The sequence below is a fragment of the Homalodisca vitripennis genome, chromosome 4 (assembly GCF_021130785.1).
Source record: "Homalodisca vitripennis isolate AUS2020 chromosome 4, UT_GWSS_2.1, whole genome shotgun sequence".
Taxonomy (NCBI): Eukaryota; Metazoa; Arthropoda; class Insecta; order Hemiptera; family Cicadellidae; genus Homalodisca; species Homalodisca vitripennis.
In genome coordinates, this window is record NC_060210.1 from 27,039,603 (window position 1) to 27,062,142 (window position 22,540).

Sequence of the window (22,540 nt, forward strand, 5' to 3'; positions counted from 1 at the left end):
TTAATCCTTATTAGGCCATTAAAGTGCATATTTGTTGTTAAACCTCAGTTTCTTGCAATAATGTAAGCATGCAATTAAAACAATGTGTGTTTGTCTGTAATTTAATTTAGGTCCATGAGTGTTGTTTTATTAAGTTACGTTCATTAATACTTTCTCACCACTACAAATGTTAAAATAAATAGAAGATATTCTTACTTCTTAACTTAGAATAAAATCCAGATGATTAGGATCAGAGTTCAAATTAGGTTGAGCAAATTTTAAAATTAAGAAGCAAATTAATCGGATTTATTCTATTGTCAGATTTTCATTGAAATCTGAATTTGTTTTTATTTGTAGGATAAATTATCAGGGTGGCTACCCGATCGGGAATCCAACTGTAGAACCGGGATAATCTCAAAAATAATTTTCTTTCTCTGAGAGCTGAAGAAATAACTTTACAGTACCTTAAATGAGGACCTGATTAATCTAGAAACATCGTATTTTACGTGGTCCGTGAAACTGTGAATAAATGTTCGACATGTACTCGTGAGCCACATCTAGCACAGATTAAGCTGAGATTACCTTCTCTAGCGTAATAAACTGAATCTTGATTAGGTTTACTCCTGTTTACCTGCAAGCCACCCAACACGTAATAATTCACTGGACAATTTAAAGTCGGCCGACCGATCGTCTCGGGCCTCTGTCACTATACGAGCGGTAAGCGGCAGGGCGGTAGTGACCAAGATACAAGGGTTGTTTTGAGTAAATGGGTTATTTAGTCACCAAAATGGGGTCTCCAAACGATGGCCAATTCTTATTCTCGAGTGAAAAGACATGTTAGATAGATTGCACAGGTCTAACATTTATTGTGATCACCTTACAAAGGGCTTTGAGTTCGGTTCAGTGAATATTGTCTGTTTGACGGTTTGATTAGAGATGCAATCCGGTTTTTGAGTACACCAGAATATCAGTTGAATTTTTACTCTGATAAGACACTTTTTGGAGATGAAAATAATGGATTTACGAGTGAAGCCGAGAATGGGGTCGGGCCCTACATGATGCACAGCAATGACATTGTAACCCTTTCCTTAGTAAAATCCACTAAGTCAAAATTACCTTTTGGATTAAATAAGAAATGATCTGTTAAACATAGTCTAAATAAATCTAGCAAATCTAAAACAATGTATTGTCTATATTGTTTTTATTTTTTATGAATGTACAACTCCAAAACAAAAATTTTTGAATATTTAATTTAATTACACTTTTTGAAAACGACAATATTAGTCGAAATATTAAAGGATTATGTGAAGTCTTTCTTTTATTGTATATATATATATATATATATATATATATATATATATATATGTATATATATATATATATATATATATATATATGTATATATATATATATATATATAGGAATGTCGTAAGCGTAAAACTGCAAACTATTTGTTAAAAAGTTCTGAAGTTAAGGTACAATGAGGCAGATATGCAAGCGCTATACAACGCTGTCAGGTGACGCGCAAGACGGACACCACGGGAAACTCAACAACTCTCCCATCACAACCTGTTGGGTATTTCCATAGATTGCAATAAGACCAAATAGATGGGCTATGCCTATCTTGCCAACATTGGGGCAGGTGAAGCCAGGTCCGCCATGTTGTCGTGGGATAGAAACTCAAAACTACGCTCCGATTAGTGTAAAAATTCAGTTCTCCCGTTTAAATCAACTCGTGATCTACCCTACTTAGAATAAAGAAAATACTTTGAAACTTTGTATGAGTGAAGTCAATAAGCTATGGATGCCTGTGGTATCATTCAAATGTTCAAAAAATTTAGTTTTTCGATTTAAATAATTAAATAAAGTCGAGAATTATGTTTACATTTTAAAACTTGACATAAAAAAGTTAGTCGACTGCTACTTTTGCCGTTTTTTGGTCAGGCAAGTTTAAAAACTGTGGAAAATGTTGTTGAATAGTTGAAGTTTTCGGAACATATTTTCTTTTTTAATTAGCTCTTATGGTTTGGCCAGAAAGTTATTGTTTGTGAGACGTTAGTTTACGAGTGCCGCGACCGCTTGGAACTCAACGCTCCGTGCGGTCCGTGCCGGGCCATCTGTTTCCTCGTATCATACATTATAGCATATTATAAAAAGTGAGTAGAACACGCTTTATTTGTACTTGTTTACATTAATTACTTCAAATAAAATCACATAAGTTATGTAATTAATGAAGGAATTCAATCCGAGTCAATACTCTAGACAAGTTAGGCCGACAACTAAGAGTTTATTTGCTATTTATTGTTTGCATATACAGGGTGAGTTTTAAGTCCCTTCCCCCCCTATTTTTTTTAAAACCGTATAAGTTAGGAGGTTTAAACTCCGTACATATTCGTTAGACCTAAATATCTTGTTTTTCATGGGTTCATTGACTCTCCACCTCCAATGGGGGACGGTCCACGAGGAGTAAGCCGAGATTCTTAAATGTAAGCATAGGTTGATATGCACATCAAATTAAAGGTCTCTGTAAGTAGAATACAATGCCGCAAACCGGACCTCAAAAGGTTCATCCTAATGAAAATTACAGGGTGTTAAAATGTACAAAATAGTAATGTGTTATTATCTGCGTTTTATCGCGCAACTTTTTAAAAGTTCATTTCAAAACAATTTTTCTATTGCTGTTTATTCTTTAAAAGAAACTTTATTTTGTTGTGTTTAATGATTTTAAGGGATCACTGGAAGTCCGAGATCTAGGAGTTAACTAAAGGATTTAATAAGAAGTCGATCATGTGTTGTGTCGCCTTGTAAGTATTTTATTTAAAGAATTGTTGTCTTACAAAGGTTTTAGACCCATTTATTTTTATTTCAACAGCGATTCCGGTTCTAATATTGTATGATTCCGATACTAGTAGGTTGTTACTTACCCTTTTATTGTAGTAGATGCTCAAACCGATTGCCTGTTACTTCCTGACAGTAGTATAGTCTGTTAACAAATTCACTCCTTACACGGGTTAGGATTTCTGGTGTTACCTTCCTGCAGGCCTCAGTAATTCTGTTCCGAAGATCTTCCACACATGCGACTGGTGTACAATAAATCACAGACTTCAAGTGTCCCCACAAAAAAAAATCCAGTGGGTTCAAGTCAGGGGACCGTGCCGGCCATTCTATTGCCCCGCGTCGTCCTATCAACTTCTCACGAAAATGTACATTAAGGTAACCACGAACATTAACATCGTAGTGTGGAGGAGCACCGTCCTGCTGGAACCTTACTTCTTCTCGATTAAACTCTCCAACATTAGTGCGAATTGTATTTTCTATTAATGGATGAATATTATTTTGGAGCATATGTAAATAACTTTCTCCATTTAAATTTCCGTCAATAAACAGTGGTCCAATCACGTGGTTACCAAAGAGACCTGCCCAAACATTTACTTTCTGGGGATACTGGGTATGATGTTCTCTGTGAACATGGGGATTAGAGTTATCCCAGTATCGGCAGGTGTGTCTATTCACTAAACCATTTACGTAAAATGTACTCTCATCACTAAAGCAGATATTATTTACGGTTGTTGGATTTGCTATAATTAGTCTATCCATAGTTTCACAGAACTGCAATCTTCTGTCCGGGTCATCTTCATTTAATGCGTGATGTAGCATAATTTTGTAGGGAGGAAATTTGTGCTTCTTCAGGGTAGTTATTGCTTTGCGTTGTGATACCCCGATATTGTCTGCTATTTGTCTCGAAGAGGTTTGAGGATTTTCCACGACTGTACAAAGAACCTCAAAATCGACTTCTTCTGACAAAGGAGGACGGCCTGAACGTTTTGCATCAGTAACGCTACCAGTCTCTCTAAATTTTGTTATTAACTGCCTTAAATAGGTTCTGCTAACAGGTCTTTCTGGATGGTTTTCATTAAATCGTCTCATTGTTTCGTGGTAATTATTCCCAGAAGCACCAAAAATAAACACCATGTCAACTTTTTCTTGAAGAGTGCGAGACATGTTTCTAACTTTAACAGCACTAAAACTAACAAGGTCAGTAGCCACACTGCAACTAACAAGGTCAGATACTTAATGGCCCAAGTAACTGAAACCAAACATAACATATCTCCCAGATAACAAACAACTTTCACTTTTACAACGACACAGGGACTATGTCAAAGATTACATTTAAAAATGCAGACCCCAGATTCTGTACAAAATTATTATTAACAAAATTACGAATTATCCTTTTTTAATTCAGATTGTAGCACCGTTTCCAGCGTTAAAAGGCAATGTTAAACGACACATCACATGACCGACTTCTTATTAAATCCTTTAGTTAACTCCTAGATCTCGGACTTCCAGTGATCCCTTAAAATCATTAAACACAACAAAATAAAGTTTCTTTTAAAGAATAAACAGCAATAGAAAAATTGTTTTGAAATGAACTTTTAAAAAGTTGCGCGATAAAACGCAGATAATAACACATTACTATTTTGTGCATTTTAACACCCTGTAATTTTCATTAGGATGAACCTTTTGAGGTCCGGTTTGCGGCATTGTATTCTACTTACAGAGACCTTTAATTTGATGTGCATATCAACCTATGCTTACATTTAAGAATCTCGGCTTACTCCTCGTGGACCGTCCCCCATTGGAGGTGGAGAGTCAATGAACCCATGAAAAACAAGATATTTAGGTCTAACGAATATGTACGGAGTTTAAACCTCCTAACTTATACGGTTTAAAAAAAATAGGGGGGGAAGAGACTTAAAACTCACCCTGTATACTTTAATATGAGCAAAGTTTGTATATGCGGGTAAATTATTAGATGAGGGAAACATGCTTTAAGCCTTATAATCCTTCAGCTCAAAATATCCCAAAACACAATATCTAAAGTTTATGTTTACGTATTATAACAAAGTGTATAAAGCTTTAATAAAATATTTTATTAAGACTGTAAACATTTATTATACAATTAGTGAGGCAATAAGTAAGATTTATAGATTAATTATAATAAAGTATGCAAAATTACTTAAATGTTGTACGTTTACAAGTAATTGTAGTTAATCTATAATACTCAGTTGAGAAGAGGAGGAAGTTTTAAGTCATATATTATAAATGTTAGTTTATTGACCCTTTTCAATTAAAATTGCGCTAAAAAGAAAGAAAATATAGAAATATATTTGTTTTTAGGTGACCATTTCCAACCATGATGACAAACAAAACAAAAGACAAAAACTACAATACAATTGAAAAACTTGAACAGTTTAAAATTCAATGAACCAACTATTGCCCCATGAACATTACTGTTTTCAAGAGATAAATTTTAAGTTTGGTTTTGTGTATTGATTCATTGAATTTCTTTGAAAAATGGTGTAGTCTCAACTTAAAATGTTTCTTAGCTATTGCCTTTATAAGAAGTAAAAAATGGTCAGTAAGCGGAGTGTATAGCAGGTCACTACAGTAAGCTCGACAAGGGCGAAGTGAAGAGCGGGGGTGCAAGGCGACGCTCCTCAGTAGGGTGACTCACGCCCGCGCCGCCATATTGTTGAGTATTAGCCGCTCTGCAGTGGCTTCACCTGCGAGCATCCGATGTCCTATCTATTGGTCTTATTGTAATCTATGGGTATTTCCCTAACCCGCTTTCGCTAGGTTATAATGTGTGGCCTTTCATTTGTTGTATGACTGGTGTTTACAAGTTTGATGTAGTTTATGAAATCCAAGACTAACAAAGGAGCACCGTGTGCCACGTAGTGCAAAGAGGAGAAACCCTTAACGCTGGCGTGAAGAACAAATCAGAGGAAGAATAACATCAGGTAAGAGAAAGGGGGTTTTAGATAAAATTACTAAAGTTATTTGTATTGCTAAATATGTATTACTTAACTATATTTTATGTATTACTTTTAAAGTAGTAAACCTAAGAGTGTGGGTACTGCCTAATATAATAGTAAGCCTTAGATAATTTATATACGTCGGAATAGCAAACAGCAAAATAATGGTATTTTACTATAAGTAAAACATTGAATTTATAAAGACATGAACGTGAGTGTTGGTCGTAATGAACTATTCTTTTGAAACTAATTAAAAACAACTATTACAAATACTTGTCGCATGGTGAGATTGATCCAGGGATATAATTTTACCTACAAAACAACTCATTACACTGAGATTAAAGGCCCTTTACAGATTAAGCACAATTTTGCAAGAATCTTCCAAGCTGGAAATTGTTCGGTCAACAATATTTCCTGCTATACATTATGCTCTTCCAGCTTTTGCTTATTGTCTGACTCAGGAAAATTTGATGATACTTACTCGTCTGCAGAACAGAGCACTGAGATTCGTTTACAATCTGAAAAAATTCGACCACATCAGCGAGTACAGATTAAATGCTAAGGTGTTGTCTATCATGGGTGTCTCCGACTTGCAAACCGTCGATCTGGTCCACAAAATTCTTCAGACGGGAAAACCTGAATACCTCGGGAATAAGCTGGTATTCAGGCAAGAAATTAATGTGCGTAGTCAGAACAGCCTATTGCACCTACCAAAGACAAAGCTATAAACGGGGAAAAAGGGTTTTAGTTACTTTGGACCAAAGAAATACAATGCTTAGCCACCCACTTTAAAAAGTTATAGCTGTAAGAAATTTAAGGGGAGTGTGAAGGTGGTGTTTGCCTGACCCATGCATATGTATCAGGTTAGTTTAGTTTTTATAGTTTATTCTTTTACGTTTATTTTATGGTTTACGTTATTGTTCTATATGTCTGACAAGAGTTTTCATGAAAAACAGTTTTTGTACTGATGAACGCTTGCAAAATAAAGACATTATTATTATTATTACACTATGGATAATGCTCATACTTAATATTGATTTTAAACCTTTCTATCATGTTTTATAATGAAACTTATAAGTGGTGTAGACTATATTTTATAATCACCGAACAACACAAAACAGTCCAAAAACAGTAAAGGTTATCAATCCGCTCAAAAATGTTATGTTGTAACGCACTGAATAACATGCGCCATTTCTTATTCCACCTTGGCAGGTTCCAGTGAATGCCAAACAGAAATGCGTCACAACACTCCTAAGAAGGTAAACTGTCGTTATGTGTAGAAACTTCCAATGAAGACATAATGGATAACACTACTTACGCCCATTTTTCACACCTTACGATCTTTTTACGTAAGTACCTTCGTCTTTGTTAGTTTCTAATATGTATTCATACATCAACAATCAAGTTTCCATCTTGCACAAATTAAAAATTTAAGCAATTTTCTTGTTTTTATATTATAATGAATACATTTTAATTTAAATCATTAATGATCTTGCGTGTATATAGTTTGAACTATAATATTTTTATTTATACATCATCCGATCAGTATAAAAACCTGCATAGGATCACAGGCGTCACTGAGCTGACGGCCGGCGGAGTCAAACGTCTTTCCACTGGCAATGAACGAAACACAACGAGGCGCGCCCGTACCCTGTACGTTCATATAATGTGTCGTGTGAAAGAACTCACATACATCTTCATACCACTGAAATCGTGTGGACGAACTTTTCCTATAACAATAAATTTGTAACGTGTGTAAAACACCTACCTCTACCTCCTGGGGATTAATTAATTATTTATTAATGTCTATCATATCATTTTCAAAATATGAGCGACATACCTCATTATGAACCTAAATATTTGAACTAAAGAGTAAAGCGCAAAAGTTTACACTGTAAAAATGCATTATTCGTTTTAATAAAAAATATTAAAATTATTGTATACTTGTGCATACATTATGTAAACTTTCTAGGTTACAAAATAACCTTAATAAACTGTGTAATGCTGAAAGAAAAAATAATATCGTTACATGAGAAGCTATAATGGCCTGACTTTCATTTTTTGACTCCGGAGTAGTAAGTAACATTTCAGCCTTATGCCAAATGTATCTAAATTAAGTATAGTACCGTAGTTAATGTGTTGCAAAATTAACCTCTAACAAGTTTGCTTTAAAAACAATTGTTTTAGCAATATTGTTTACTTAAAAAGCGTCTTCGATCGAGTCTCATTGCTTAAATAACTCTACTTACCGGTCTAGTTTTAGGTTTGCATTATGGGATTTAAAACTCAGAAAGTTCTTTTCGCTGGCGTTAGAAATTCTTATTGTATTTGTGCACGAGCTGGCTAAAAAATATTCCAACAGAACACGTCTGTTACAAAAATTGGACCAAGTCATCTACTGCGATGGAGGCTTACATAATAGTTGAAGGCTTTAGGTAGTATCGAGATGTACTATTTGAAATATGTTTATGTAATAAGTATTTGTAACATTATTTTCCTATATATTCTGATTTTTTTAACCGTCCACTTAAATTTATAGTCAGTTACATCATAGTTTGTTAAGACATTATGGCAGCTGACACGTTCCTAGCCAACTTTACCTATAGCCTGCAACAGTGCGTCACATCAAATATTGTAGAAACCTACGATGATAAAGTTTGTAAACTGGTTGGGGGAGAGAGTGAATTTTGTGCAGAGGAGCAGTAACACCGCAAGAAGTGAATTGTCCGCGTCATCCACGCATGACAATGGAGAAGTACATCGCCGTATTCATGAAATGTTAGCGTTTGTTCATAGTTCTGGAATACACTCTTTAAATTGTTGGCTCACCTAGATGTAGGTGGAGGACAAGAACAAGAAAATCACATTTTCGTGAACAGAGGGCGAAGAAATTTCGTTCGTTTTGCGCTAATCATGATTACTGTTGTGTTGCTGCTGTAAACATTGAACCTGATGAGTTTGAAAACAAGAAAAATTCTTTTTTTTATTCATTCAAAGTTGATACCGAAACCCGAGCCCAGTTAGAATTAGGATTTCGTGGCTAGAGTACTTGCAAACTGTGGAAACACGAGCGCAGAAATATACAGGGTTAGCCAGTGAAACAGGAAGATTTAAATAAGTAACTAATTCTTTAAGAAAATAAATTTTATTATTTAAATGTTATAAATATAAAGAAAAAAAGGTAGCCATTTACTGCACAATAAGTGAAAAGATTATTTTTCGAATATAACACTTCTCATATTTCCTCCATTGGAATCTATGCACTGCTGCAGCCGGGCCTGGAAGTTTCTCATGACATTTTGCAGTATATTGACTGGTATTCCTTCGATTTCGTCCCGAATTCGTTTTTTTTAGGGCAGAGATAGTTCTATTTGGATTTTATGGGTGAAAATTTAAATCTTGATGAAGAATCCTTCTCGCCGAAGTGTTACTTATTCCAAGGCGTAGAGCATGTTGTTTGGCAGATCGGCGTGGACTTATTACCTGTTGAACAGTAGTGACATTTTGAGGGGTTCGAACTCCCACCTATGATTTTAGACGTTGATCCAGTTTGTTTATCTACGAACGAATTGCGTTATCCGAAGGAACAGACCAGTTGCGCGGTATGTTGAAATGGCGTAGAAAAGCACGTCGCTTTTTCACCAAACTCTCACCATTCTTATAATACGCTTTAACCGCGTAGCCGCGATGTTCACCTGTCCAACGATCTATCTCAACTAAATGGCGGGACACTCAGGTACACTTGTAGAAAGGAGCCGGCCACTAGTACCCCCACCACTCACATTCCAACTGTCAAGGCCATCTCCAATCTTCCCGTTTCATTGGCTAACCCTGTACTAACGGCATCAAATTTTGGGGGGAAATCTGTAGAATGAAGTTTACTCAACCGTGCCAAGAAACAAGGGAACAGATCGTATATAAAGAGTTAGTTAGTAACAAAGCCACGAGATATGGTGTGGAGAATGAGCGCAACGCCATATATGAACTGGAAAATCTCATAAGAGGCAAAGTGGAAGAGTGCGGACTCTACGCAGATCCAGTTCATCCATTTTAGCTGCTTCACCTGATGGCATTTTACAGTAGATGAAATGCAATTAGTTAAGGTAAATTGTATATCAAAAATAGTTATGTACACACTATAAGAGAAAGAAAGTAAAAGTTACTCATTTACTAAGAGTAGCTAATTTACCCCCAACTACAGATTGAAAACCCACTCAAGTAATAGTAGTAGATATAGTAATTTACTCTGTGGCTGGAGATTGATCTACTCTTAAGAAATAGTTTAAGTTTTCCTGTCTTGTCTCTTAATTAACGTGTAGGCTCATGAAAATGAAACATTCTTTTATGTTTTTATTTTTTTAAGCTTAAAACAAGTATTAAGTTTGTTAATAATGACTGAATTAAATAATTATGTTATTGCTGAGCTTTATAATTATAAGCTTGAATTCGTTATAACTACGTATATGTATTATTAATAAGTGTGGGAATTAGTAGTTAATATTTTTATTTATTTTACAGGTTAAATGTCCAGCTGCAGCGAGTTAACACCAGCAGAGGTTGCATGAAAATAATTATCAAATGTTGTAAACTGGATAAGTATGGAGATCTAAAATTAACAGTGATTCACAGTGTTATTATTGCCAAGTAAAATGATAACTTCGTGTAACAGGATAACAATTTCTACATGGACACCTCACGCTCACGGGTTATCAGTGGAAAAATTGTGAAAAAGAGTTCTGGCTATGACAAATGCAAATTCCACCTTTATATTTTACCACGAATGCATATTGCCAGAACTAGTTCACCCAAGATACCCTCTCCCTGTGAGAGACTTTAGATGGTCAGTAACTACAACTTTATGTTACTATAATGCAATAGACGAGAGCAGCTGATATAGTAATTCATTTAAGAGAACTACTAATTCATATAACTATAGTATAGGTGTATATTATACACCTATACTTTCCCTTACAGTCGTGGAGACTAGTGGTATGTTAAACGACAAACACAATTAACTAATAACTAGGTCCGTAAGTGTTATTAGTTTCAAAGTAACATTAATATTTTTGTCGTGAGCGTTTAAATAAGTAAGTTTCTATCTCTTCCACAAGCAGCAACTACTGAAGGTCCTCCCTACAACCGATTTTGGCAGCGCTCCCTGTAGATGTTTAAAACACCGTACTGCAATGTGTGTTCTGTGGTAGAGCACACCCTTAACATTTAAGAGCCAGTAATTGATAACGTTAATTGTGCCCGTATTAGAGCAACTGTACTGGTTTTCTACTTACTCTACAGATTGCAAATTAACCGCACTTCGGTAACTTCCGTAGCAGATGACGTTCTGATGTATTCTTCATATATTGGCCGGCAGAGGGATATCCTCGGAGCCAAGTTACACTTGCGAGAATCTAACCAAGGCTGCCAGTGCCGATGAGAAAAGCGTGGATTATGCATGAATGTGTCCCGAGAAATTTTACTTGGGATGGATCGATCCCGATGCTCCATACCGCGGCTCTTTTCATTCTATTTCGATACCAACAGAAATGTTTTAAGATACGCTTGGAAAATCACGATTTCACTATATTACATACGTACCTTATGTGATGTGCCGAATCTGAATTTCGAATCCAATAAATTATCCGGAAACATTATTTTAAAAAAACATACAGTAGCAAAGTAATGTGATTTATAAATAATATTTTAATTGAAACTTCTATTTTCTTTGTCTATAAGTATTTGTTAAAGGCAGCGGATCAGCTGCTTGTATACTGCGGACGTTAACTGCTCGAAGACAAACAGGCGATCACTAATTTTTATTTTATCCATACAGTTGTACATACATAGATTCTCGATAAATATATGCATCCTTATAATTTTATCTTAACGAAATATATTCCGGAAGTCCATTTTATATATAGCCCGGAACCACCTTGTGTACATGCAATATTGTGGTTTCTACACTGCAGAACTCTCACCTGCAATACTGAACAGTAGTCTGCCACGCGGTAGCGCTTTATTGGTAAATATGTCTTTATTTTTCGGAATTGTGTACTTGTGTGTTCCAAACATCACGTAAAGGAAAGTTATTAGGTTTACACGCTGTTTTCGGCATATTAAAAGACACGTAGAAAATGATAAGCTTAACATTGGTGATAGCTATGAATTGTCAGAATTGATCACGTATCGCTAGCGACGAAATTTGCTAAACTACCGCAGCTCCTGGTATTTCCTATGAATACAGCTGACGATAAACGGTCACCGCTGCACTCGGCGTAAGGGTTAAATGCACTATTAAAACTGTTTATTTGGTTTAAAAATGGACAGAGTATTGGAAATTTTCGACCGAGAATTTGAAAACAGGTTTAGAGTGGGCACTCGAATTATTTAATAGTAATAAAGCAGTCATCTTTTAAAAGCTATATGATGATGATTAACGTCATATTAAGAAGGTCGCCATTTGCATTTAGCTTGTAAATAAATCAGTACGTAACTATTCCGATTTATAGTATAAATCTATACTTCACTACAGTGTCATTATTTATGACCATAATATAATAAGGCAACATTGTTTCTTTAATAAAAGTAATAAAGAGTTCTTGGCTTATTCATAGTCTTTTTCCTTTCTCATTACCTTTTAAGTTTATTACTAATTTATACATCTGTTAACAAAGATTTAAAAATAGAAATTTTTGGACAAAATTCATACAGGCAGATTAGGTTCATTGTATATTTATTAACAGATACAATGAACCTAATCTGCCACTTGTATCTCTCTTTCAATTTTGATTCATCTCTTCCTGCTCACGTTAAAATACATTGCTCATTTCACGTATTTTTTCCTTCTCTTATTAATCTTCAACACCTCTTACATATTTTAATTTCCCTTTGTTTTGTCCTTATCTCAAGAGCATTCCGATGTGGAGAAAATTATGTTGATTTAGCTGTTTATTTTTGTGAGAAAATTTTCTCTGTCTCTGTTCAATGATTCGTAACACTTAAAATACTACTATCAAAACCCATACAAATATTGTTTATCAAAGCCAGCAACCATTTAAGGGCCCATTCGTGTTAAGCCAATACTTGTGTTAGCCTTAATGTTGCAAGTTACTCGTTTTATTTAATACATAGCTTTCTGTTTAGTCTGCTGTTGTAAACTGTCGTGTGTGGCTGTCTTGTTTTTGTTATTATTTTATGTTTTATGACGCTAGATAGTTTTGTGATCATATTAACATGATTATTTAATGTTCATTGGTGTAAATTATAATTACAGTTGAAGTAAAAATTAGCAATAGAAAAGAGTTGAATCTAGAAAGTTATGAAAGGAAGACAGTTGTTAAATATAAGTATGAACGTGCTATTTCTAGTTGATATTTCTAAAGCAAAGTTCCCCTTAATTTACATTACTAAAAAGCAAATAATGATACTTTTCAATATGATAAAGTTGACATGAGACAGATTTAAAACATTTTTATCAAACATCGCTGTACGTAACTTTTGTTGAATGTTCCGTTTTCTATGAACACGACGCTGTATCGAACCATTGAAATGTTTTCAAACTCGCTCTAAGGCACTTGCACTACACCAAAGCAGGCTTACTACTTCTAATGAACAACCTATGAATATTTTATGACCTAAATTCAAATATTAGTTACACAATTCCAGATCAAAACTTGTAACGATCTAAATGCAAGGTGGGGAAGTACTTGGCTGGAAGGGTATTGTTTAATTTTGAGGAGCTATCTTACTTTTGTGCTGTAGGGTTTCATTTGTTTTTACTTGCATACAAAATTGTAAAATCCAAAATATGTAAATAAATTATGTATTTATTGATTTAAGGTAAGCAATTAAACGTCCTCTTCTTGACAAGCAAATTGAAAAAGTAGTATCTGATTTTAAAAAAGGAAACTCTACAGACAGGACTAGTCAATAGTAATCTTAAGAACCTTTACCAAGGTGATAAGACCTAAGAAACCACTTCATACAGTGCAAATCATCATTAAAATAACCATAATTATAATAAGTCATGAAAATACGGGGTTTCTTGGTTTATTCTCATAGTCCCGAAAGTTGTTTCTTATCTTTGCAATCTCTAATACAACTTAACTAAAAAACGAATGTTCAAAACAAACTTTTGAATTAGGACTTAACTACCCTTGACGCTGTCATCTGCCAGCCAGCCAGCTCTGAAGTGCCGATACTTTTTTCTTGGTTATTCGTTGAGAACTTCAATAAGAACCGTTTTTTGTTACATTAAAGGTTCTCTAAACGAGTTATTATAATTATAAATAGTATTTGAGTAATTAGATTTGTGATAAAATCAACTATAACATTTATTTTTGTACATATGCTGAAGTTTAAGACATTTAAAGATAATCCGTTTTAATGGTCGTCATTTTGAAAGTATTAATACAAATATAATAATGTTATTTTTATATAACTGGCCTTGTTACCACAAATATTTGACCCAAATTAGGTAGGATGTGGCTTATTCGTTTTAAAATATTGTTTTTTATAGAAAAAAAAAACTCATACAGACAGACAGATAGGAAACTAAGCACCGAAGACCCATTTTCATATATGATAAATGCGTTTGCCACGCATGACTCGAGCAGTAGCGAAATATACCCTTGTCCAAAGAGTTGCAGGACACTGTTTTTATAAAATTATTATACAGCGTGTCCCAGAACCTTCTACCAATATTTTCAGGCATTCCTGGACCAAAGGAAAACCATATTATCATATTCAAACTTTCTAAAACTCAGTAATTACTCAAATGTCCACTGTTTGGTTTTTTTCACTTAACTATTTATATTTTATAACCAATTGTTTTAATAAGCTAACATTTTTTATATTCCTGTATAACCTTAAAGACTAATTACATAAACAATGCTAATACACATAACATTAATAACACAATAGAAATCTTATATCTCAAAAGAATGAATCCATGCATCGAAATTAAGAAAGCCAATTAAAATTTAAAACAAATAAATTGTTTTTAGTGTACTTCACTGTCCACTATATTGCGCAGTTATAAAATTCAATCCTTGTGCAGTTGTGGCTGCATCCTCAGCCAAATATTAATAATAACTACATTAATATTTCTCTATTTGCAGCACATTAAAGTACACATCGCTCAGAAATATTTTGTATCATACTGTTAGTGTCACTGTGACTGCCCTCTCAGTGTAACTAATACTTTTAAAACAGATCAACCTATAAGTTAAATTACCTACATATTATTTGTTAAAAGCAAATAAATAACAAGTCGATAAAATTTCAACCTTGAAGCTATATCGATTTATTTTAAACTTGAAAATAAACCTTGAAACTTTATATTATTTTAAAGTTTTGATTTAGATTCCGTAGCTTGTCATAACTGTTAAATGGGCTTTTGATATTTTGTGGATATCTAGTAATTTTGATATTTACGACCTGTCAGAAAATCCTTAAATTAGAATATATGTTGAGTTTCTGTATGGTTAGGAAACATTTTACAAACAAAAAAATAAACTGACTTCGTTGTTTCAGAAAATATTGTGGAATATTTCTTTTCTTATTCTCCATTAGCTTTGGTCCTGAGTAAATTGCTGTTTTAGATTTTCAGTTTTTACAACATTTTTAGATAATTGTTTGTTTAAAAATCTAATTTTGTTATAGCATTTGGGAGCCACAGTGCAATTTCTAAGGAAAATTCTGTCTCGGTAGTAGGCCTAGGCCTAGGAATGAGATAAGGTCCTACATTACTTAAGTTAACACTAGCTTCAAGCTAGTGTTACTTATATTTAATTACTTATATTTAATTCAGATACAGACATGCAAGAGGAAATAAGATTAAGTCTGGTTTAAAGAAGTATCAGGATGTACATAAACAAGAAGGCAGTTGTTCAACTTTGTCTAACTCTTTAGACTTAACGTCTCGTTTGTTAATATAATAATATATCATTCATCAACTGATGTACTTTTATTACAATTAACATATATATATATATATGTGTGTGTGTGTGTGTGTGTGTGTGTGTGTGTGTGTGTGTGTGTGTGTGTGTGTGTGTGTGTGTGTGTGTGTGTGTGTGTGTGTGTGTGTGTGTGTGTGTGTGTGTGTGTGTGTGTGTGTGTGTGTGTGTGTGTGTGTGTGTTATATAGGTCCTACACACACACACATTCTGCATTCTCATGAACCGATTTTATATAATTTATGTCGGTCTCATAAAAAAATTAAAATGCTGTATTTCTGTTCCGAAAGATTTTCTTAAACATCTTTTCTTTTCTTCAAAGACACGTAAGTTCGTTTGATGGTGTCGACCTACTAAGTTTACAATTTATTAACACTGACCACACTTAACAAAATACTTAATGAACAATTACACGGTATTCACACTACGGCGACTACACAAATGTAAACAAACAACAATTTTTAGGTTAGACTGCTTGATGAACAACTACTACAGTACAGTACTGGCATTCCTTCAATCACAGTGTTACCAGCCCCAATCGCGATAGTTACCCACACGATGTTAAAAATGGAACGCGTCAAGTTAGTGCATTGGCCAAGTTTGTGAATGACTGAATGGCAACGTTTTAACAAACACAAATATTAATTGTTCATGCTTTTGGTGCACCAATCTTATACTGGTTCACAAAAAATAATTACTCTTTATTTTTCGTTAATATAATAATTACGGTGCTGTTTATAATTAATTAAATACTTGTAATAATTACTTATGGTTTTGTGCACAAATAGCTCTATTAATTCTTTAGTCGTTTGTTTATTATTACGGTAATAGGGTAATAACATTTTTAACATAATACATTTTTAAATCGTTATATTTTGGTGTATCAAACTTTTTTGTGCACCAAGGAGATTTCGTTACAAAGTATTTGCTTTAATATAATAACAAAGGACAATATATTTCTCTTTGATGTAGGCCTACATACAAATTGGGTAGTGCTGTTTATTTATTGTATTGCTTTACATGAAATTTCTAAAAAAAGGTCGTTAGGCCAAATTATAGACAATTATAATTTGTTTACATGAAAGAGTTGTTGCTTTAAATATAATAAAAGTAATTTCCGTGTAATTAAATGTGTTGGGCATAAAATATAAATTAATTTAAACCGTTTATGTTAATTGCTTTATATTATCATCACAAATGAATAGTAAATAGACTTTTTATAGCGAAACCGCTTTAAATACTATATATCCGACGGTTTTAGTGTAATGTTAAATATTAAATAAATAGTACAATTTTCATGTGCAAATGAGTATTTGGTACACGACGGGTGACCTATGAATTATTATTTTACATAACGTTGTATTTTGCTAAGTTTTTGTCTTGAACAGCCATCTATATTATTTCGAAATACAAATCTGTGTGCTTCTTCATTTACTGCGTTGCCTTCGGACATTCACGAACTGGGCCAATTCCCGAACTTGATACGTTCCCGTTAGAAATAGAACGATATACTCTCGTATTACGAGAATACGTCTGAAGTGCGCATATATCCGCATGTTGCTTCCTTCCAGTTCTGTGACTCAATTGTAAATTACGCTTATGAATAAAAGAGGGACAAATATTGTATTTTTTTACTTACTGTATATTAGAAGTCAATTTCAGTTTTATAAAGAAAAAAGTTACTTAAAAAAAAATTAGGAAAACCCTAAAATATTTGTAAATTCTATTCTGGGATTCCCAGGGTCCGTCACACATGTGACATGTGTGATACGGTAACTCCGCCCCTGTTTCTAACAAAACATTCAGTGCAATATTGTTGATAATAGTTTTCACGCAGAGGCTCTTGCTCGTGTGTTAACTCTAATCAAGCCTTAACTTTAGGATTAAACATCAGAATCACCATGTTCAATTTTGTTAAGATCGCTTCCATATCAAGTTTTATTATACGATATTTGGAGTAAATTGTTTTATCAGGGCCCGTAGGTCTATTTGAATAAAGAACCTGGGACTAAGAATTACAAAATGAAGCAATGTAACAAATTTGTACGAACTCGGATTTAAAGTAGGTTACTATCATCAGAGTGTTTACTTCCAGACTTGCTTTAAACTGTTCTCCTATATACCACTAGTTCAACACATTAATCTTAACTAACTTAAGAAGACAAAATTAAACTAAAAATCAAAATAGGATAATAACGTTCATATCTCTTTTTGTCTACAAAAATTACACTTTGAATGTCTGCAACACAGCCTAATCATACTTTTTAACATTTTACCAAATGCAGTATATGGTACAATTGAGATTATCTTAGCACTGATTTTTATTTAAATGTTTAGGTGTAAGAGCCCTCCTGAGAGACAAGGACCGGAAACCCAAGTGGAAACCAGCAAGATTAGAAGAGGTTACTGATGATATGGTTAACAAGGTCTTCATGCCTATTTCTGCTGATGAAGAACTTAAATTGTAATTAATACTAACTGTCATTCAGTTCTACACATTCTTAAGCCCAACTGTAAACTGTGGATTGAAAATACTACTTTTAAATGTTGTACTTATGATCTGATCTTTTTGAAGTGACTACTTGTTTTGGCGGGCTATTGATGTATGTTCTGCACCTTACCTGAGACATCACCTCACGCTTGTTCGGTTTCAGTGGATATCCAGGCGTGCTACATAGAAGTTATGTAGACAAAACTCACTATTTCAAACACAAACTGTTGTTTAGTGTTTTTGTAAAAAATGTATCCTATTTATTGAGATAAAGGGTTGCGAATACCACTATATTCATCACATAAACTCAAATATTCTAAATCGCGTACTAACGAAAAAGTTATGTATGGTGGTATGTGTGAATAACTATTAAGCTAAATTTAGGTACTCAAATGTTACATCATAAATTTTTTGATATTAATTTTTAAGTCATTTTTCTAATATTTTATTTTTTATTTTTCATGGATTTCTCTAGGTCACACTCCTTAGATCCTAAGATTTTTATAGTCCCGCGACTGCCTTTCCATTTTTTATGTTTGTATTTCTTTCAAAAAGATCCACTTTGTAAGTTTTCAATCATTAACTTATGCTGTCAAGGTTTATACAGTTAATAATAATTATGGTGTAGTGCAAGGTAGCACTCTGGACATTTATTTTTAAATTTACATAATTAACATCTCCAAATTAAGCTGTTAAATTCTCTTGTTTGCAGACGGCAGTTTACTATTTGTTTCATCAACAAGTTGGGAGGTAACTCAAATTGAGCCCTTTGGAATATTCACTGGTTTCAAAAACTGTTTGACCAAAATGTGTTCGACTTAAATATTATAAAACCCTAAATTCAAGCACTCTGTCTATAACATCAGGCTATTCTCTTTAAAATCTTATTATTCACATTTAAGAAAACTAACTCAATACAAATCAATTGAAAAACATAAGTCTCTAGATGTCACATTTGACTGAAGATTAAAATGACACACCACATAGAATGATCAAAAAGGAATCTCCGAAATTTATTTTTCATTTCGATAGTTGACTGATATCTTGAAAAAAAGAGAAATCAGATCAGCGCGCTACTCGTAAATTTAGTCGTTGCTTTCTTTTGGTATCATCGTTTGTGGTGTTGCGTCAAAAATCATATTAAGACCTTTCAATATTGGTTAGAAAACTATATTAAAAGTTGGCTTTATAAAACCACTGCGTGACTCAATTGATGCTCTATAGGGGAAAATAAGTTTATTTAATATGAGACAGCTTAATAAAATAACCTTTTTATTTATAAAATCTACAATAATTTCTTTTCTTTTGTTCCTCATTCGTATAGTAAACGCTATTCACAAACTTCAAATTTGATCTTTTAGCTGATACAAATAATTTTATATTATTAACTCTTATTACATTTCTCAAGTTCTATATCGTAATATTTATTCACACAAATATTTTATGCAATCCATTAACATAAATTTTTAAGAACCGAGTTAACATGTTAGTATATTTAACTATTACTCAGGCTGAGTCACCTACTATATCCAACAATAGACGGATCTAACCGCTGACCCTACCCTGGTCATCCCGACCCTACACTTCCACCACTTCACCGGGCCTGCCTTGATCGGCCGTATGCATTTTTGGCGACTGTCTTCTTTTCTTATTAATTAATTTCATTCCATTTATCCTCACTCGAAAACCAACTTAACCAAGGCAAGTTTTTTTCTCATATCCTCCTGTCCTACAAAACTATGTGTTTATAATATTTTTGTACTAGTAGGCCTATGTAACAACTCGGGCTTACGCACAGGCCGCTCTGCATATTATGTAGGCCTATTCCCCAAAACGTGTATTTCCGTTTTAAACAGATAAAAATACATCACATTTAATTTATTTAGGTTTAACGTTGTTTAGAGTTAATTAATAGACCCTTAATAATAAATACTTTTTAGTACAAGAGTTTAGATAGCAGAATTTTGTACGTTTTTTGTAATATTTTGTCTAAGATATTGGAAAATGAAATGAATCATCCGTCCATCATTCATTCACTTTATACAGAAACAAATTATCTTTACCTGTAATATTTGTTGAAAATAAATATATTGTTATGAATGTGTTCCTAAAGTTTATTTCCCACAAGGTGAAGTCTGCTAAAATGTCCCAAACGTATTAAAAAATAATATACAACTAAAAAAAAACAGTTTAATCCCCTTCATAAACCATATACAGGGAGTTTATGTAAATTATTTTTATAGGACTTGATGTACATAGTGTCTCAAAATTTATTGGATGTCTTGGCAATGTTGTAACCTGCAATGAATTTACTTATTTTTATCGGACTTGATGTACATAGTGTCTTAAAATTGGATGTCTTAGTAATGTTGTAATCTGCAATGAATATACTTTAAAATGACATGTCACATGAACATATTTAGTAGTATTACCTATCCCCCAAAAATTATTTAAAAAAAGTTAAAATGGGTGTAACTAAACAATTATGTGACAACTATGGTCTTTGACCTTCCAGACCATGTAACTTGTATTCATTTGGGGATTGTGTAGCAGAAACTGTGTTGGGGAAGGGTAATTCTGTTTTTAAAACATAAGTAGCGAAATATTTTGTTCTGAGTTTTAATATTTGTAGAGTAAGTACTTTATTTTAATTCATTAAATATAAAATGTTGAGTATTTTTTTATTACTGTCAAAGTTTATTTAATATAAAATGCGTTTAATACTTTTCTGCAATATAATTATTTAAATCACTGTTCCCTTAGTTCGCCGCCAGATAGTGCCCAACCACAGCGTTTACAGTGGCGACAGATTTTAAGCATTGGGTGTAATATCTTCTCATAGACTGATATATAGTAATGGTGTACTATATTCTATCCATTCAAATGTTTTTTTTTTAAAGGTCTTTTCATTTAAACCACATGTCTAACACCAACTGTTAACGTGAAGACCTTCGAAACTGTTTTCAAAATTGAAAATACAAAGCACAAATTATGATTTAAAACCAAAAACTATATTTCATTAAAATACAGTAAAATGTGCCGTACAACTGGTACATGACTGACCAATAAACTAATTGTATACATGAAATATTTATTTACTTTTGTATTTCTACTATCCAACGTTCTAACGTGGTTCATAGCGGTGGCGGGCGTGTCGCGGCAGTGGCACTGTCTCTTTGGGAACTCATAATCGGTGGCCTTTTACAGACTTAACTTACTACAGATTTTTTGATTTATTATTTCTTACATTATTGAAAAATATATTTTTAATAGTATTGTACTAAATAAAAAATTATATTTAATACTTGCTTTAAACATTAGTTTCACAAATATTACTGATTGTTATCATTTAATTACCTTGTAAGTTTTCTGTTGGCGCCATATGTTGATTGATGTACTCAATAACAGTAGAAGGGTACAATTCCCGCTAAATCATCTTCGCCACGGTCACTAGTGTCAACGATAGGTTCCTTTTGCCTTCCACTAGGAAGTGGGTAGTGACTGCCACTTTCTTCCACCCACTCGTCACTGTCGGAATCCTCGACTAGTCTCACAGCAATTTGTTCTGTCATTTCGTTGATTTGTCGTTTGAGTTCCATGTAAGCCTGTTCGACTACTATCGTATGATCACACGTTTTCCTCCAATCTTCTTGAGTGATTGAATCACATGTTTCCTTCACTAATTGTTACACAGAATTTATTTTACAAGTCATATTTTTCTTTCTACTCTTTCTTTTAAGTAGGCTCATATTTTTCTTTCTACTCTTTCTTTTAAGTAGGCTCCAAATAAGTTCGATTGGATATAAATCCAGATGGTACTGCGGCAGACGCAAAACTATGTGTCCACGTTTGAAAAACATTCGGTCAATTCGGAACATTTTGTAGGTGGGCTTGTGTGCTTTGAGAAGAGTATACAACTCAGCTTTATACATCGTAACTTAGTGAGCAATATTACGCCCAGAAAGCCACTTGACCATTTCAGCCTTTCTACTTGAAGTTTTTGGTGCAGGATCTTCTTGTTTGTTGTTATCGGGGACATTACCTATCATGACAACAGAATTATCTTTCAAATCAGTGATTCATTTAGTATTTACCCATTTTTCGTAATTCATGTCATTGTGGTAGTCTCCTGACGTTTTTCTTGATGTGAAAGTAAGCAAAAAATTATTGACACATCTATCTTCCCCACCTGCGTGAATTATTATTAGAATTTTTTTTCTTCTCTTCGGGAAATCCCATGCCGCCTCAATGTACTATTTGTTTCTTGACGTAGGAGTCTTGTAAGGATCTAGATTATCTTC

General features: G+C 33.5%; 1 protein-coding gene across 7 annotated transcripts in view; it reads left to right on the forward strand.

Moving 5' to 3' along the window:
* Nucleotides 1–22,540, forward strand: part of LOC124359073 (3-hydroxyisobutyryl-CoA hydrolase, mitochondrial) — a 62,438-nt gene that overhangs the window by 22,298 nt on the left and 17,600 nt on the right. For 3 of the 7 annotated variants that reach the window (XM_046811484.1, XM_046811486.1, XM_046811491.1), the window contains one exon: nt 18,086–18,212. The exons of the other annotated variants lie outside the window; for them this stretch is intronic. In XM_046811484.1, the coding sequence (XP_046667440.1) occupies nt 18,086–18,212 (127 nt within the window). The remainder of the gene's footprint in view (nt 1–18,085; nt 18,213–22,540) is intronic. 7 annotated transcript variants of the gene reach the window in all.